The 19,164-nt window shown below is 52.2% G+C and overlaps 4 protein-coding genes across 4 annotated transcripts; 2 read left to right on the forward strand and 2 right to left on the reverse strand.

The window, feature by feature from the left end:
* Positions 1-627: 627 nt before the first annotated feature.
* LRP88_12577 (PUA-like domain-containing protein) lies at positions 628-1,678 on the reverse strand (the record flags this gene model as incomplete). Its single annotated transcript, XM_083248970.1, has 4 exons — positions 628-914; positions 964-1,080; positions 1,131-1,148; positions 1,204-1,678. 4 exons carry the CDS (start codon positions 1,676-1,678, stop codon positions 628-630), a joined length of 897 nt encoding a protein of 298 aa, XP_083095425.1.
* A 365-nt stretch (positions 1,679-2,043) lies between these two features.
* LRP88_12578 (uncharacterized protein) lies at positions 2,044-3,475 on the reverse strand (the record flags this gene model as incomplete). Its single annotated transcript, XM_083248971.1, has 2 exons — positions 2,044-2,632; positions 2,688-3,475. 2 exons carry the CDS (start codon positions 3,473-3,475, stop codon positions 2,044-2,046), a joined length of 1,377 nt encoding a protein of 458 aa, XP_083095426.1.
* A 3,830-nt stretch (positions 3,476-7,305) lies between these two features.
* On the forward strand, positions 7,306-9,762 carry LRP88_12579 (uncharacterized protein; the record flags this gene model as incomplete). The annotated part of the gene is made up of 4 exons (XM_083248972.1): positions 7,306-7,516; positions 7,614-7,782; positions 8,137-9,666; positions 9,723-9,762. 4 exons carry the CDS (start codon positions 7,306-7,308, stop codon positions 9,760-9,762), a joined length of 1,950 nt encoding a protein of 649 aa, XP_083095427.1.
* A 1,135-nt stretch (positions 9,763-10,897) lies between these two features.
* LRP88_12580 (uncharacterized protein) lies at positions 10,898-16,549 on the forward strand (the record flags this gene model as incomplete). Its single annotated transcript, XM_083248973.1, has 8 exons — positions 10,898-11,099; positions 11,258-12,049; positions 12,111-13,452; positions 13,808-14,029; positions 14,082-14,560; positions 14,744-14,932; positions 15,687-16,008; positions 16,189-16,549. The coding sequence occupies 8 exons, from the start codon at positions 10,898-10,900 to the stop codon at positions 16,547-16,549; spliced, it is 3,909 nt and encodes a 1,302-aa protein (XP_083095428.1).
* Positions 16,550-19,164: the final 2,615 nt, after the last annotated feature.

A 19,164-nucleotide genomic window follows, 5' to 3' on the forward strand; every position in this document is an offset into this window, starting at 1 on the left:
CACTGATGAGCATTACGCAACGCGTCTCTGTTATGTTGCTCTATGCTGACACTCGGGTCTAGATTTAGAGCTTAACTTCGGGGTACGTCGGCAAAGGCAAAGCACAGCAGAATATGGGGTCCCCAAGTATCTGGGGGCGGAGAAGTAAGCATCTTGTTTTTATTCCGGGGAATCAATCAAGGGCTGAACCCATCTCCATGGTCGTTGCGGCGCATCTCCTCAGCTCACGGAGCTGCCAAGCACTCGTGGCAATCCCGCACTTTATCCAAGACGGGAATGGGTTCAAACTCTCCAAGGGAGGGCAGTCCCAAATAGGCACGACGAAGCACCCGCAGGGTGCTCATCACATGGAGCTAGCTTCGGCTAGGGGGAGAAAAATTGTTCACGGCATCAGACATTCAAGTTGGAGACCCTTGGCCGGAAACAAGGCATCACGTTGGAGGATGATGTTAACGATGTCTGACATCCTTTCTTCCTTTGCCGAACTTTGTCGGCAATGCGGCAAGTCTGAATCGTATGCCATTACGAGTGCTTCTAGTCTTCTACAGAGATTAAGGTGGGCAGTGACGACCACAACAACCAGCTAACAAAACAACAAGTGTGACGAACTCCAACCCATCTACGCCCCTATTTAGGTCCCTGATGTTCTAGCCCAGCCTCAGATGCCTTCTTGTCGGCAAGCTCGCAAAGCGTGTTCCACTCATCAGCACTGACCTTGGTCACGCTGAGTCTCGACTGCTTGATGAGCTGCATCGCCTCCAAAGGCCCACCAGACTTTCCAAGCTCGCGAAGCTCCTTGAGATGAATCGGAACGGCAAACTTCTTCCGGAACTCGACATGCACGAGATCCCAGATGGGCTTCTCCTTGGTCGACTTGGGATCGTAGTAAGGCGCGCCTGGTTGCCGTGCGGATTCTAAGACGGAGTGTTAGGAGGTCCATGGAGAACGTGCTGGGCTACTTACTGTCTTCAGAAAACTCCTTGACAATTTCCATGGTGCCCATGATGCCGGGCTCTTTGCAGTTGCTAGCATAGAAAAATGCTAGATCACCAACGTTCATGTTTCTCATGTTGTTGCGAGCTGCGGATGTCAGCACTGTTGAACCAGAAACTGCCGTGATCTAGACAAACCTGCGTAGTTTCTGATGCCTGTAATCGTGTAAGCCGCCGTGACATTCTTTGAAGATGAAGACTGAAGACCTACCATCCCATCCTTCAGGTTCATCCTTATCTCGTAGGTCGTCTATGGAGAACTTGACGTCGATGCCATTCACGATGCGCGTCTCTGGTTCAGCCTTTAGCAGCCAGTACCACTGGCCGTCATGTCTGGGAGCTTCAGGATTGATCGCTGGGATCGAGTTCACATTAGAATTTTCAGACGCAGCACGAGCACTGTTCTGAGCCTCCTTTTTAGGTGCATCCTCTTCTTGAGACTTCTTCTTCGGCTTTGGCGCATCAACCTTGGTTGTAGTTCGACTCTTGGGGGCTACCTTGGGCTTCTTGGGTTGCTTCTTCTCCTCTACTTTGGCTGTTGACTTCTTGGGGGGAGTTGGTTCCTCATGGGTTGGCTCGTCGGGTGGCTGGCGGCCTTTTGATGCCGCCTGACGAAGAGATCGTCTTTTTGGGACAGCTTCGTCATCGCCGCCGGAGCTAGGCGCACTTCTCTTTCGAGGCGGCATCTTATTCGTGGGTTGCTGGTTGAGGGATAGAGTTGACAGCTCCCAAACCTTGATGGTACGCGACGTGAGGCGACGCGTCTGTGGCTGAGTAGCAGTTTCAGCCACACACCACCAGCCACATCCCAGGCACTCGATCAGGAGGACGAGATTAAGCAGTGACTGAAGTTAACACACAAGATAGTGAATAATTCCATAGTATTGAATTTCTAACTCAGAAAATCTGGGCAAGATACCCAACAAAAGCCTGAAAGTGGGTGGCTAGCCCGTAGTGACCAGCGACAAATCTGGAATTTTGATCAAAGACCAACATCCACCCATATTCATCATTCCAAATCCATTGGTATCATACTCCTGTCCCTTTTAATTCAAATCCAATTCCCGTCGGTCTGGGTATCCTTGATCAAGATGGACCACAGAAACTCGATCACGCCCCGCAGCTCGTTAAGTTGTCCACCCTCAAGCAGGAGGAAGACCTGGTGGTTGTGGATCATCCCGGGGGTGTACAAGGATGCGACCCGTTCGCTCTTCTCAATATCAAGCTCCTCTTTAAAGTTGTCCAAGTGGCCGTTGATGTCGTGGAGAACGTCTGGATCAAGTTCCAGGAACTGGGTATATGAGATGAGTCCCTGGGGAGTTGATCTTGTATCTGACTCAATCCATTCTGAGCCATGGTTTGTGAGAATTGTGGTGATGGCCTCGGAAAGATCTACCAGTGACCGTGTGACCGTAGGGTCAATGATGCCTGGTGTTGGGTGTGAATGGCAGAGCTGAGACAGAAACACGACAATCATCTGAATGTGATCCTTCAAATCGTACAGAGCACGGCGGATGCGGCAAACAGCAGGATGGGGCGGTTGTCGTCGAGACGATCTGGGTGACTGAGGCGGCTGAATTTCCTTGTCGGTTTCCTTGAGCGGGAAATTCATCCATTTAGTACGGAATTCGTCAAAGTCACTATCGATTCATTAACATTACTGTATCGCCTCTAGCAGCAGGGATGAAGACTTACACTTTGAAAATCGGCAAGAAGTCTGCAAGGGTGTTTTGCATGTCCTCTAATTTTTCTAGACAGGAGGCCAACGCCATATTCGCGTTGAGAGGAATGTCCTTCGCCTCTAAGGGGGTTGGGAGGATGCTGTCTGTCGAGTCTGTCGAGTCTTCCGTGGGCTTGGGCTTGAGCTGCTGCATTTCGCCTTGAGCACGGAGGAGCTCATCTCTGAGGTTGGAAATCCAGTCCCAGACACTTGCGCTGAGAGGCATCTCGTCGGCATCGACGTTGGAGCCTTGAGCAACCCAGTGCTTGGCGTAAGCACCCAGCATGGTCTCCAGATCCTTGGCCTGTGTCAAGATGCCCTTGCATGTGGATTGTAGGAGCGTTAGAGTTGAAACTCGAGTGCCTGCAAGTTCGCGAGCGAGCTTTGCGACATCGTCGAGCGATGCTATCGCTGTGCAACAAGATTTGTGGCAGTCGATGGGGTTCGCAGAGAAGGTGTCGTCATCCAGGGACCTCTCTTCAATTGGAGCCGACGGTTTGGCTTCGGTAGCTTCATTGTGGGGTGTCGGCGATCGTTCTGATGGCTGGCGCGGGTTCTCAGGAGTGGGTTTCTCGACAGCTAGCTTGACTTGGGGCGTATAAGACCCTGGGTAATGATGCGCTTGCGGGGGGAGGAGAGGTGATGTTGGTCGCGAGTGGTGGTACAGGTCATGGTCATCGTCATCCGGAAGCGACAAGACAGAGGCAGCGCTCTCGACCTCCAGCCAATCGTCGGCGATGGAGTCTCGACGCTTCTCGGCCATGGCGACGATGATGCGATAGAGAAAACGACGGCGAAAGCGATGCGATGGCTCGGAGAAGGAAGCGAAAAGAGGAGAAGTCGAGAGTTTGTATGTAACCTGCTCCAGGCAGACGTCGCCGCCTCGATTTAACGATTGGGCGCCTGCATGCGACGACAGGACACGCGTAGCCCCCAAAACGCTTAGGTCAGCGCCTGCGTCGCCTGTGAATGGATAATGGCCCAAAAAGCGCCATCTTACGTCGAGGCATTCGCAAGCTTTCTCACCTGCAGCTGCCACCTCATTTTCAGCCTTGAACAGGGCATATTTTGCGCTTAAGCGAGGGTATGTTTTTGTAGGGCTGGGTGGAAGGTTTTTTGTGGGGGGTTGAAAATGAAGCCATCGCCAGTTGGACTGGTAGCGTCAATTGGCAGTACTGGTGGGAATGTGTGTTAGAGACCAAATGTGCCCATCCTGGCATTGGATCCCTGTCATCGCATTGTCGCTGTCTTTCGCGCATTTGCACTTGCGCATGATTTTGTTCATCCGCAGTCAGGGCATTGATCCAGAGCTGTCACCAAGACATGCAGGAACAACATGTTGGTACTGAGTCACAAAGTAGTTTTCTATAAAGGTGAAGGAGTAAGTACACGATGAATCGTTGGTGTGAATTAGGCCGAGATGCGTGCACGACTCACCTAAAGTTTAGAACAGGGTGCTGAACCTGCGCAGGTCACGGGTAGCTGTGGAGGATACGGGATGTCAAACGATCAAATACGGTCAAGTTTGGAGATGGAGCAATGCAGGTTGACACTGAACAAAGAGCCAAGACAGCTATTTCACCTCGTTGAAGATCCCAATAAGAACTGGACAGGCATAAATGTTTATCCCTTAATCAGGACCTCCCAGGATGAGACAAGGGTGCATACGAGAACGAGGCAATCGACATACTACGTAGTAGTGCTCGAGCTGACGACAAACAAGAAAAAATTTAAACTTTTTCCAACACGGGTCGTGCTTTTCCTTCAAATGACCCCATTCGCTACGCCGTACCACTCCCTACTATCTCTTTGAGTGCGCGAAGGCTCCCAACGCGTACCGGACCCACTTTTTCTCACGTAATGACGAGGGTACGGGCGGGGTACGGGAAGGTCTCTCAGAAAGGAATTACAGCCAAAACACCATAGAAATCATTTTGAAGAGACCTATGACTTCTCAATCAATTCCCGGCGAGGCACTTAACGCCTCTGATTCAAGTAGCTATATCACAGAGGAAAATAGCCGCCGCGAGCAGCCCAACGATATCACGTGCCGGCCGGTCTTCAGCCCGGCCACAACCTGCGGGGCTTACTTCCTTCCAATGGAGATGCCTTCACGCGACTTTGAGGTCAAGCCACTGCCCCATACGCCCCTACAGCTCTTCCAGCTCTTCCTACCTTATTCCTTAGTTAAAAGATGGGTCCAATATACCAATAGCTGGGTTGCAAGCCTGCTCCGAGACCGTCAGTTACGCCCGGCAGCCCGGCTTAGAGGCTGGCATGACACCTCCGTCGCCGAGGTATACGTATGGCTTGCTATCCTGATTTACATAGGAATTCACAAGGAACCAAGGCTCCGCGCCCATTGGGAGACTTCTCATCGGGGGCATCAAGGCCCTGACCACTCGATTATTCGATATATGACGTTCGACAGGTTCCAGCTTCTTCAACGGCACCTACGAGTCTTCAACCCGTTCAACCTCGCCGATACAGGCCTTCCGAAGGTCTTATACTGAGGTGTTAGGGTTGGGTTTGTCTATTAGATATGATGAGACTAAGTCCTCACTATCGCATATATGATTAAGGCCCCACTTTTACATTATATGATCTATTTAAACTCATTAGCGATATAGACCCCAGTCCCTAACCGGGAGGCCAGTGGTAGTTTGGGCCAAACTACCATTTGGGGTTAAGGGCACAGACCAATAGCCATGCAGGGATACACGCGGGGGTAGGTCTAAGACGCGAACAGGGGGGGCAAACTACCAGTCCCAAACTACCATTTCATGCTACAGCTAATTAGGGTAGGGGAAGGGCAACTTCAGGGTTAAGGAAAAAGCAAGCAAAGGAGGGAAGTACAACAGAAGAATGCGTCTCTAAGGTCAGCCTTTTCGCGAACGATCAGGTAAACGAGCGATATTCTTTCCATGCGGATATAAGTCCATAACCAGTAAGTCTATAACCAGCGCAACCAAGGACGATCGAGCAGTTTCTTAGTAGGCAGTAGTCATTCGAGAGAGAGAGAGAGAGAGAGAGAGAGAGAGACTATTATTAGGAAGGAAGGAAATAGAGGGCTATAAGGAAGGGCTCGACATAGTCCACATCGCAGCCATGGCTCAGGGGCGTCCCATAGACTCGCCCGGCAGCAATGGACTAGAGCAGCAAGAAGATATAAGAGAGTCCGCTAGCTATGTTCATATAGAAGCCACTAAACCAGGAGAAGGGTGGCTTATATATAATAGCGAATACCGGTCGTTAATCTGCGCCTTTCACGGCTATGTAGTCCGCAGCCTCGAGGGTCACTTAAGGGACCGCCACCCAGATATTAACCGTCGGGCCCGCAGCGATATCATCTAACGCCATAAGGGTCTATAGCTGCAAGGACCGGGGTTGGAGCAGCTCGTCTAGCACGGTGCGTCAAACCCGACCCGGGCCGTCAAAGGTCTTATTGTTCACCGGGGCTTCGCCTGCACCTAGCCGGGCTGCAGGCACCTCACGCCGAGCTGGAAGTGCCTATGGGTCTACTTTAATGACGAGCATAATATAAAGGGAGCCAGGGCGCGGGCGGACCTCTGGACCAGCGTCTATCTGTAGACCTTCTTTATAGGACCAAAGAAGGCGATTTACTATTTCTGCGTAAGCGCCTCGACCGGCGGTAATAACGATTGCAGTCAAAGATCACCCCGAACCGGTCCCGGTTAGGGTTAAAAGTTATGCGTCTTTGGGCTATCCATACCACGAGCCCCTAATATTTTAGAAGCCTACCAGTAAACTTGCCATTTTTGGACGCCCTCCCCACCTAAACCTGGGTTTAGGTGTCCGTGCGCACCCTCCCCTCCTCAAACCTCTAAGCCTCCATCTCTCCTCCACCTTTCTCATTCGTTCTCCCTGACTACCATCTATGCTCCTTTGGCCACTTCTTGACGACATCTAATTCTTGACTAGCAGCCCAGAAGTCTCCCGTCTCCCGTCTCCCGTCTCCCGTCTTCCTTTCTTTTAATTAGTCACCTTCCCCACCCCCTGTACCTTAACACTCCCATTCAATATAATAACCCGAACCCTCATCTCTTCCCACCTGTTGCTTCTTACCCTTTTACAATTCCACATCCCACATCAAATAAAATAAATCACAAACAATAAATCCCAATAATAATAATCATCAATCAATCATCACAAACAATGATCAAAATTGGTCGCCCTCTACCTCCCAAATCCAACCCCGATCCCCGGCCCTCCAAACGGCTGAAAACTACCCCTACCCACCCTTCCCGTGAACCCCGTCTATCCACCTCTCCTCCCTACTTCCCGTCCCCGACGATACCCCATCATCACCACCTAAGCCCGCCAAGTCACCAAAGCCTCCTCCACCTTCCTTCACCGAGGTCGATTCCCTGAGGAAACAGGCGGAGCCCTACCGCCTCGCCGTCGCTGAGCTGCCCATCCATCTCCTCCATTCCGCCTGGTCTCGTGGCAACAACAGGCCCCTCGACCGCAATCACGTCGCCCATCTTTGTCGCTCTTTCCAGAATGGCGGCCTCGCACGTCGAGCCGAGCAGCACTACGTCCAGGTCTCCTGCAGTGCTGCCGCCGTTCAAAATGATCGACGCCATCCCAGACGCTGATCAGAGCACTGCCCAAGACCGACGTCAGCATGTGCTATCCTTCAAAAACTGGGCCGACTTCAACGGCGACGAGAAACCTGAGCTCATGGCCGGCCAGCATCGCATCGAGGCTCTGAAAGACTACGTGAAACAGACGGATTCTGATTCGAGCGATTTGTGGTGGATTTGCGAATTTTACGACAAAGGTGTGACCCCTCTTCAATCACCCCCAATCCGCAGATCTTCTCTACCTGATATACTACTTATACATACATAACAAACAATACTCATCCTTATACACAGACACTCTACCAGTCGAACTTGACATCAAGCTTCGTGTCAACCGTCGCGATCTCACCCTGCCCGATACACATGGTCAGATCTGGTTACAGCTCGCCTCCGCCTTTGACCGGGACCCCACTCTATTTTCTGCCGAGAAAAATGTCAACAAGAAGGGTATCGAGAAAAGGATGTTGGATATCCTGTGCCTGACAAGTGAAGCTCGCTTTCCCATCAGCCGTCTCGTCACGCTGTGGAGAAGCGAGCGGTGGAGACCTCGCATTACCCGCTGGTGTCGAACCTCTCTGGGGAGAACCACATTCAACATTTCAAAATGGTATCAGATCGCAGGGTACAGATTGGACGATGTGAGTAACTCACCCTTGACATCCGTGATGGACCTACCATTTATTCATTCACCTCTCCCACCCCAGACAGTCTCGGATCAAGCCTTGCCTAGAATAATATGTGGCTAACTTGGGTGTACCATCGTCCTGCACGAGCAGTATTGGTTCGATACGTTCTATCAGATACTCGAAACTTTAAGGGCACTTCCTGCCTCCGCCTCTGAGTCCATTCAGATTTCAGACTGGACCATGCTCGCCTGCAGTCTCAAAAACGACACCTATGATGCTGCAGATGTATACCAAGTCTTTTATCCCAAGGAGGACAGTAGCAGCGGCGATAGCAACTCCACTCCATCGGTTCCTTCCACTGGCAAACCGAGCACAAAGGCAACACGGCGAACCGGATTTCTGACCTCGCTTGACAAGGAAGCCTATGACAGTCTTTGCCGCCATCTTCAACAGAACCTTACTCTTCGTTTTCCGGATGTGCAGCCTTTATTGCGGATCAAAAAGGAGGAAGGCGAGGTCATGGCACAGGTCATGGACCATGTAGTGCGCTGGGTCAACACCCAACCCGCTGATATCATCGGTCTTCACGAGAACAACAAGCCTTTACGACGAGAAGACCTGGTGCCTGCGATCAAAAGTCTCAAGGCGACTGCTTATGGAGACGATTGGTGGACTCGGCTCAGAGAAGACGACGATGTCGATGGCGCCGACGATGTCGCGTCCTGGCTCGACCTGCGTTCACGGACCCTGGAAAGGCAGGTCCTCGACTACGTCCGCAGCCATATGACCGAGTTCAGGGATCCCTCGACGAAACACTATCTCGACTTGATGCCAGAAGAACATTATGAGCAATATGCAGAACGCTTCAGCACCGGCGATCTCTGGATGGGCTTATTTCACATCGTCCAACACGCTGTTGGTCCTGCATTTCGTCCGGTGTGGGAGGATTCGATCCCTGAACGCATCGGCGCGGATGACGCGATTCACCAGCCGCAGACTGAGATGCGCCACAGACCACCGGCTTCGGCCATCACACGAGCTATCTGTAGTCAGCTGGGAAATATTCCCGAGGTGAAGGAGAATCCTGCATTGAGAGGCGTGTACGCCTCGAGCGAACTTGGTGCCTATATCGATCATGCTGTCCTCGCATGGGCTTCCGATCGATGCCGCAAAGCAGTGGAAAGCAACGAGTCTGACGAAGGAAATCCTTGGTCAGGCGAAGCACTCCAAGCGATCCAGGCGGCATACCAGGGGTACGAGAGGATCCTGGCAGGAATGACGTCCGCCACTGCAATTTCCGAACACGATGATCAGCAGCAACAGCAGCGGCACTTGCCAGACGAGCGTATCAGCCACGTCCCGAATGAAGTGCTCCGTCAACAACAGGGTGCCGTATCATCAGGCCCCCCATCTTCGCAAAGGTTTGTTCCGATCAACACGGCAGACAGGGCACAGCGTGACGGCGGGCGCACAATGGCCATGGAAGAAGACCTATTACTCCGAATGCAGCAGCGGCAGCAGCGGCGGCAACAGCGCCAGCCATCAAGACATCCTCAACAGCAGCCACCTTCGTTGCCGCCGTTCGCTGGATTGCCTCCAGCCCAGGAGACGGCACTGAGAAGCCCCCGCCACCAAGACGGAACACATGCAAGGAATGCCGCGGATCACGGTTATCAGCCACCTCCTCAGAAGTCTTACATTGCAGCTGAAGTCGGCCGTCCGTTGCAGAAACTACCAAAGGGAGATGTTGGGAACGGCTGGATCCACCAATCACCAGCAACCAGGACAACGTTACCGAACGGGCGGCCAAGCCCTAGCCAATCCCAGATGACTAGGGCGAGACGACAACGCCAGCGTCACCAGGAACAAGCCCTTAGCTCGCAGCCACAAAAGAGATCATCCTGGATGGATGGGCCTGTAGCGACGTCCGGAAGTAAGCGTTGATCCTTCCGCAGGGCAGGCGGGGCGGCAGCTGGGAACGACGAGCGAGCCATACCCTATACCAAAAGATATACGATTCAATCCGGCGAACCATCGGCAGTCGCACAGCAATAAATAAACAATAAGCAGCAGTAATTAAAATAATAGTAATGATAATAAAAGCCATAATTTTTGACCAAATGTATTGTTTTTAACCCGTGAGAAGTTATTGATACAGCTAGGCTAGGCCAAAATCGTTCCTATCGCGACCACTTGTACGCTCCTGCTGGAACTGATGGCTAGTCAGACACTGGTAAAGGTTGAAAACACAGGGAAAAAGATGCGGATAGGCCGGAAAGAACTGGACTGGGGGTAGAGTACCCTTGTTGTTTTAAACTGTGATAAGCTTGCAGAGTTTCATAGTGCCTGTGACGAGCAAGCCACCTCATTTCCGCGGGTTTCGCCTAACCCTTTGCATAAAGGGCATCACGAGGGATTTGATGTCATTCCGTGTGATAATTCGAAGAAGATGCATGAGATAGCGCTGTATATTTCAGGTTTTGACATCAGCCACACGCGCGCTCGGACACCTAACCCTGGGTATGCCGGCCCGGGTTGTTTATGGATGTGTTCGGGGTAAAGCTGGCGGTAGGTACGGTAGCTGCTCTCCTTTCGAACCTTACTGAAGACGCGGTCCCTTTGGTAAAGAGCTTCAGTTGCGACCACGACAGCACGAGGCAGAGCGACGCGTCTCGCGTCTAGCCGTACCAGTTTGCACAGTAGCCGAATCCTATAAATCAGCGAGCAGTTTCGCAGGTGACGATGATGGAATATTCCTGACAGAAACAAGTAGTGTGTATTCCTCAGTATTGTCATTCCCCCGTACCCTTCATGTTAATTCATATCCTTTTCGTCACCAGTCAGCATCCTCTGAGCATCAGGGTCACCTCTCGTTGGTCAACATAACCGTTGTGACGGACGCTGAGAAGCCTACCATGTCGTGCTTAGGGCTTCCAGAAGAAATCGAATTCGATGTTCGCTCTGATGGTCCTGACATTGATGACGGCGAGGACCAAGAAGAGGCGCGAGCTTATATCGCCGTTCTCGGCCGATGAACATTATCTCGAGGAGCCCGCGAGCATCCAAGGGAGTGCAGTCAGCACAGAAGACGCTACAGACCAGTTTCAAAGAGGCTGGAGGGTAGACCGTCGCGCCGGTGATTCCTGGATGTATGGTATGGCACAGCATTGTTCGAAGAGCGTGTAGGAGCAGTGACTTATTTCAGTCCTTTCCCTTCCCTTCCTACGCTCTTCCCCACCTAGAACCTGAGCCAGAACGCGCTGCTAGTTTTTTCAAATTGTCTGGGGTGTCCTGACTGACATGTCGTGTTAGCTGACGAGCTCATCGACGAGACGAACGACGAAGCCTTCGACGGGACACGTGCTCTTGACCTCCTCCAGCGCCGAGTTGTATTGGACTATGGGAGCAAGAAGACAGGGTCAAAGGCGGCGAGCGAGGACGACGATTATTACCCCGTATTTCGGCTCGATTTCGTTAGCATCGTCGGTCTACCGCGTCGGCCGATCTGCCGGTCTAGCCACTTCTTTGACAATATCACAATATCCTTTCGCCACTGGAGTGCCCCATATGTCGCAAAGCATGTGCAGGGCGTCGATTTCGACCTGAGCGGCCGTACCTTCCGCATTGCCACCGGCGCCACTCGAGAAGCTTGGTTCATCGTCATGCATCCAAGCCAGAGAGCTGCTGGGACCAACCACCCCCGCCGACGACACGATACAACACATACGAGGACTGCCCTCGTACAGGGCCGTGCTCTGTTACTCGCATCGTACATCAAGGACATCTTCCTTCAAGGTGAGCTCCTTGGTGAAGGTGTTGAGCCGAGGTGGGCCCTCGGAGGCAAGGAGACGCAGATGATTGCCTTTGACAAGTGGGTCATATTCCAGACACTATTCATGGATGGCTGGACGGAGTTCCTCGAAAGGTTCTCCGTAGAAGACGACCCTTTCTGGACCGATCATCAGCCCGCCTTCCACGCGTACGACTATGGCGCCAACATCAACATAGAAGTCAACGAAGGCATAGCGAACCTCGAAGAAGAGACAGTCATCAGGCCAGCCTATCTCGACGGTCTGGACGACGAGTCCAACGAGACCGACGACGGTGATGATGATGGAGAAAACAATAGTTTGCCGGCGACACAGCAAGGATGGGAGCGAATTAGGGGAGGAACGAGAGGATGAGCTCGACGAGCTATACGATGATCAACCAACCGTCGAAGTGGAAGACAACGATAGCCTGTTCGTGTCGGAGAGGGCGGACGATGATGTTGCTTCTCAAATACCACCTAGCCTCAGTCCAGGGCGAATCGATACGGATTATCGAGGTATTGTTGACGGCGAAGCCGACGCGAACAGGCACAATGGTGACGACGACAACAATGGTGATGGTGATGAAGAGCGGGAGCGGAGGTTCCTTGAATGGATGAACGAATCCGAGAACACTGATGTGGGCCAACATAACGGGACTCAGCTACAAGATGATCAGGAGCATCAATACGATGGGCAAGACAACTCCCAGCAGCAGCCGTTGAGCCCAGATACTGACGGTAGTGGCGACGTCCGTCCAAGGCAAGCGCCAGACGTCTCGCCACCCAGTCTACCTCCATCATCAGCATCTGTACCAGCAACGGAGGACCAGAGAGAACATGATGCGTTGTATAGTCCTGGCCTGATGCGGTTGCGTGAGGCCCTTGAGGCGAAGTATAACCTCGACAACATCAGCCACGTCTCCTATGCCCTGGCTGTTGACGTTCATTGCACTGCAGCAAACAAGCATCCCGATGCAGAAGGAAGACCAGGTCCTCCTGTATGTTTACTTGCCGACCGTAACCGGGTGGCTGGGGAGTTTTACGGGAGCAACTATACCTTCTACCCACTCGGCTTCCACCCAGCGTACGGCAATTTCACATCGGATCGTCCACCTGCCTTCCTGGATAGTGACCTGTTTACTGTCATGAAGGAGAACATGAGCCACCAGAACCAGGGTGCCGACGTGCTTTCGTTCGGCTTCTTCCAGGGCTATTCCAACCTGAAACGGTCTATCCGTCATGGGCCTCACGACCTGCTAGCCAGCCACGGTCTCGCCACAGCTGCTCTCACCATCCCCTCGACGGAGGCTCAGCGCACGGCGCGGCTCAAGGACAAGCAACAGCGGCTACTGGCCCAGGTGCGGGGGCGACTCACACCTGACAACCCTGGCGCATCGACACCTTTTGCGCGGGAGAGACAAAGGGTTGAGGCAGCCATGCAGGCGAATGAGTTTGCGTTCCGATTCGAGCAGGTTATTTCCATCGATGCTCCACGACTCGTGCGCCGTCGTCGAAACTTCAGTAGCGTACTACAGCCCATCTTCCAGCTCATGCGACTCTTCCTCAAAGAGAAACAGCTTTATGCAGGTATCCTCCGGCGTTTCTCTCCTGATATCTTCCCAGGAGTCATGGTGGCTTTCGCCAAGGTTATGGAGGCAGCCATAGCAGAAATGGACCGCCGCTTCCGCGAGGCTGGGTCGAAAAGGACTGGGCATGGCTCTCTCCGAGGGTGTCGCTGCGCTCGATCGACTGGGCAACTTTTGCTTCACCGGGGACCCGAGGGTGCTCCCTACCAAAGTTATGAGGCTTCTCGGTACGATTGATAGTCTAAGAACATGCGGATGGCCATTCATATCGCCGCGAATGCTGGACATCCGAGAAGGGCGAGGACTCGTCAACCTTGTGGGATGGCCACAGTTGAGCAACGGACGGCCCGTTCTGATGCACGTTGCCTCGCTAGAGTATCACTACGATAGAACGGTGGCATCCAACCGACACAGTCAATTGTGGTTTGCTGAACTTGGGGGTCGATCGATAGACGGGATGGACAGGATGACGACATTTCTCCACGAGGTGTTCCGAGATCTATGGGTACCAGAGACGGCCGCTTTTATCGCGCGCCAAGTTCGTCGTGGCTTGAACCGTGGTATCCGTAGTGGCGGTAGGGACGGCGTTGGATCGCATGGTGATGCCGACACGGGTAACGAGGAGAGTGCTCGGGCGATGATTGCGTTAGAGGCCTGGGAGGCGCAAGACAGTCCCTTCAAAACATCGTACGTGCCAGGAGTCTCTTTAGCTTCCCCAGCGTTCCTGACATCATCACAGAAATTTCGAAAAACTATCAGCGCAAGTACTCAAGTTCGATGACCGTCCGACAGATGAATCGAGGATGGTGCTAAAGACGAGACGCGACTTTGCAGAAGAGATGTTCGTTGCTCTGATGGAGGGCGGCAGGAAGGGTCACCCAGGAGTTGAGTCTATCGCACCGACACATTCGACATGGCCTTCTATCCTCCGGGCCGCCATCCAACACACCAGAGGCGTCTTTGCAACGAGGGCCCAGTGGGTCTCGGGTATCGCAGCTGCTATGGTATCTGCGAGTATCGAGTGGGTACCTGGCTCTCATCGCCGGAGATTGACGCATCAGCAGGTAGTACAACTCGTCGGAGCAGCTGCATCCGCCACTGTCCTCGCGGCTCGGCCCGACAGCCTCAAGAGGCGGGCGCTCGAGGCGGAGGCTCGTAGGTCGGTCGATTCGGTTGGCGTCAAGCGAGCGAGGATCCGACCACGAATCGATCTAGGCTGTAAGATACCGTTCAAGCAGATCCCAGATATTGTGGAAAGAGGCTTCACCGAGATACGTCGGCTATTCGCGAAAGGAGATCAGGGCGTACTATCCCACTACTGTGTGGCGTACTGCTGTCTGACAGAATGCCTCGAGGATCCATTATGTGATCTTATGCTCATGCTCACGTTAACCATCACAGCGTCGAGTGCAACCCCCGAGGTTCGGCCCAATACAAAGGCCTTCAACGTGACGACTAGGAGAAGGGACCCGGCTCTTCTAGCAGCCAACATGGTGACGAGAATGCTCTGGTTCCTGCGGCCGGAGGCATTTCCATGGGACAAAGACCGTGATTCAGTGCTGCGGGTGTCTGAGATGACGAAGAAAATCGGTGAGTCATATCCACGGTCCCGTTCAACGTCGACGAAATAGGATGACTGATTACCTAACCGTCTGTAACCGTAGAGCACAAAGGGGTCAACAACCGAATGCTTCGAGAACTGGGTTGATTAAAGTCAAGGGCAATCGGGATAGCCCACGCAACTGCGAGTCACGTCTCACGCCTAAAGACGAGCTCTTCAAATTACGTAACGACCTAATATTTCATGAAGGAGCCGAGGAGTTTTATTGGCAGTGTATTCAAGAGTAATAAGGAAGAATGGGTAGATAGATGCTCGGCTATTATTAATGATAGGTAGCTAAGACAGGGTTACAAGTAAACAAATTCTTCAAAAGCATGCTGCACTTGAATTACCATCACTACGAGGCCATTTTATAAATTGCCAGAACTTCTCAGTGTAGAACAATCATTCTATTGCCTTGACATCTCTTAAGTGAGGACTTCAAGTGGCTTAACTGCTTCGGCTGGCTCGATCGACTCATGATCGTCCAGTAATAAGACCGAAAACTAGCGGCCTCCATATTACATGGCAACAGCCAAGCTTGAGGATAGGTAGCAGCAGCAGGGTAGGTAGCATAATCTCAAAGGTCACGTGATATAGAACCATAACCTGCAGTAGTCAGAGGGAGAGAGCAAGGTTCTCAATAGTTCTTCACAAATTTCCTTTTTTCACGGCAAATACCAATTACCTTAACATTACAGCAGAATTACACTCACGGCCAACGCATACATCCGGCATATCCAGTCATGACGGCTACAGAACTCTACACGATCGCGCTTGAGCGGTCCACACAGCCAGATCTACCAACAGAGCACAACGAGGCTCCGCACCGCATGGCACGGCTATCAGATACAGACCGCGCAGCCTGCGAGGGATGGCTCCAGGAGATGAACTTCCTCCGCCCAGGGGAGGCAGAGGACGATGAAGTCTGGAAAAGGATCAAGAGAAACTGGATCGGATACCTATCGGCGACGAGCCCCACGCCGGATGCAGCGCTGGCACCGAACCGCAAGGTTGTGCAGTTCAGAGTGGCGGCGAGGATGCGAGAGAGCAGAGACGCAGATTTGTCCAGGATCGTCAGAGGCGCATGATCATCCAGTCGGCCTTCTGGAACGGGCTGACGGGATAGAGGCCATGACGGAGCGATGGCCACGGGCGGCGCGGGCCGCATTGAACAGCATGGATGAGAGCGGGGAAGATGAGGGTCGAGGTGCGTTTGAGAGCCTGCGGCCGTCTGCGACCTCAGTCGGCGACGACGATACCAGTCCATCTGGACGAGCCTGGTGGGGTTCATCTGTCATTCGCAAGACGAGGGCACGCTGGAGGAGATGGGTATGCGGTTGACGGAGAGCCAGATCGACGACATTCTAGATATCGAGCAAGAGGTCTGGCAGGTGGATCTCAAGGCGATAGCGCGGAGGCGGGAGAAGGGAGGGTTCGAGGGCGTCTGGGCACCGATCCAGCTGCTGCTTATGAAGGCGTTGAGGAAGCCTAAGTCGACGCCGCGGAACAACCCGCTCGTGTGGTGGATTGCGGTCCTCGCCCGATCGGTGGTGTCGGGGGATGATGGCGATAGGGACTTTATCAGCCGAGGGCGGTTCCATTAAGAACCCGATGCCGATGGATATCGACCTCGGGGAACGGCTGCGAGCGATAGTGCACTACAGCAAGGTCATTGTGCTCGACGATGCCTTCTCGACCTGGCCGGAAGAATCAGGGTGGATGATGGAGGTGCAGAGCAGGCTGAATATGGTGAGTATCGAATGGATCAACGACGAGGGGGTTCTAGGCCAGATGGACCACCCGGTGATGGCGGGCCGGTATATTCGACGGATGCGTGGCGGTCCGTGGTGGCACACATAGCTGAACACACGAAGAAGCATCTTGGGGGAAGCAGAGGACGGCGATATATAGGTTGGGTGAATGTTAGCTAATGCGATAGGGTAGGTATGAGGGGATAAACGGCCTAGGGTTTATGATTGTTGGGCGTAAACCAAGCACTACCTAATCAGGTGGTAGAGGGGAAATAATTTATAGATCTATTATTCTCCTATCCTAGCGCTCTAGTAATCAAAGGTATCTAAGGCCTAACTAGTTATTGCCTTAAGAAGAAGAATAATATAATAAGTCTGAGTGCCGCGGTTTTGGCTACTAAATTCGGCGAAGAACATCGCCGCTTAAGTGAATTCTATACACAGCATCCGGCGCGACTCTAGAGACCTTGCATCCTGCTGGTCTTGGAATCCCTTCAAACCTGGGGGTAAGTGTCTATGCGTGCCCATCATAGTCCTTAAGCCTTTATTACTATTATCCCTCTTACCTTACCCCTAGAATTGACTATCTATGTCCTGCATGAGGCTTAATTAATTAACTGGTTAGCAATGACGAGCCTTAGGGATCAGCAAAACAACACTTTACTAGATGGTCTTGACGGCGATGGACTCAAGGTAGAGTGCCGTGGATCTATGTGGGCCTGGGGTGGACTTGAGTAGAAATATCATTGAAATTGAGGTATAATATACCCCACGAGCTATTATCTCAGCTTTCCTGCAATACTCCATAGAGACTTGCACCTTCAACCATCCTATAGCGCTTTCTAGGTCCGTTGCTAGAGCCAAGAAGACATGATCTAGGTGTTTTCTAATCATCATTACTTCGGTCGTATCTCCCAGAGCTCGAACCTGCCAATACCTTGCAACATATCCATAATATGGTTAGGGCACAGGGGTTCCTGCTTCGACTCCCAGTCGCCAGTTGTTCGCTTCCAGTATTTCCTAAATAGCTCCTCGTCATCGAAACAGTCCCGAAACCCTATCCTCTGGATTGGCCGCTGAAGAGACGTCAGATAACGGTCTATCATCTCAAGGTCTTTGTTGGTTTCTGCTAGACTTCTCTGCCGCTTCAGTGTATCCTCAATCTGGAGGAGTTCTCGCACACCGAATCTCTCAACAGCCAGGACGATAAAGCGTTTGATGTTTAGGTCAGAGTTGAAAAACTTCTGATCTTTTTTCTGACTAATCCAGGGTCGTCCCATGCGAGGCTTTCGAAATCTTCTTTCTCTCCAGTAACGTGCAAGGGTTGCAAGATGGCATAACCAAGTTTATCGGGCCCTAGTCGATCTCTCAATTTGTTGCAGAATATGGTCGCGACGTTATGAAGCAAGCTTGCCCGAAAGTCGCTATCCGGGCTTTGATGCTCTGCGTGCTCTGCGTGCTCTGCGTCACGTATACGACGAAGTACAACTCCCAAAGGATTAGCCTCTTCGACCGTAGAGATGCAGTAATCCAGAAGCTTCTTGCGCTCTGTAGGCATGCGATCACTGAAAAACCCTAACAAAACAATAAGGGTTAGAAGAGCTTCGGGTGAATAAGCGTTGAGATAGGTCGGAAGTTCTTTAAGTCCGACTCCAGCAGAAGCTGGGCCCCAACATGCATCCCTAGCTGGCAGCACAGAGTCGCGCAAATTAGAAATGCGAACGTCTTGAAGACGCCGGGAGGGTTGTCAAACGTCCATTGCTCGAAATCATCTATAATACCGTTGGAAAATGTCTCGGTCTTCCATTCTTGGTTGTCGAAGGCTCCGGTTACATAGGTTGAAACAGAAGAGAAGAGCACTTGCTTGTGGGAATCCAGAGGAGACGGGGTCAGGTATTGGTCACGAATGATTGCCAAGCAGTGGAGGTGAGAAGCGGATACCCTGAGGTTGTGTCGGATCGCGGATCTCATCATCCTAGTTCCAGATGATAAGTCTAGGCTGGGTGTCTCGTAGGCATCTGATTCGAGATAATGCTTGGTGCGCTTCTTTGTGAAGTTCTTTCCACCCCCCCACTTCCGAGTAACTCTATCTCGGATCCAGCTTGGTCTATTTCCTTATCAGATGCTATCATGTGATGTGATGCGACGCTTATAGCATACCTGACTCTGAATCCATAGTGGCCCTTGAGAATCGAGGCCGTCTGATCATATGTTTGCTTCCGAATAGAGAAGATCCTCGATGATAGGCCGCATCCTTTTCCAGTCATTATCATGGTATTGCTGATAGGCCATGTTCGAGATGGTATGAATTGAACGGTCTGGCAAAGCGCTTCCGATAGCTAACGCTGCAATAATGTAATCGATAGGGTGGGTAGTGGAATAAGATCGTAGCTATATGATTCTGAGCTGGGGCTAGTAACATAGATCTGAAGTGAGCCCCCATAGGTCACTATATAGATTGTTGGTCC

This window comes from Fusarium phalaenopsidis, assembly GCF_050370095.1.
Source record: "Fusarium phalaenopsidis strain FUZ10S chromosome Unknown contig_32318, whole genome shotgun sequence".
Classification (NCBI taxonomy): Eukaryota; Fungi; Ascomycota; class Sordariomycetes; order Hypocreales; family Nectriaceae; genus Fusarium; species Fusarium phalaenopsidis.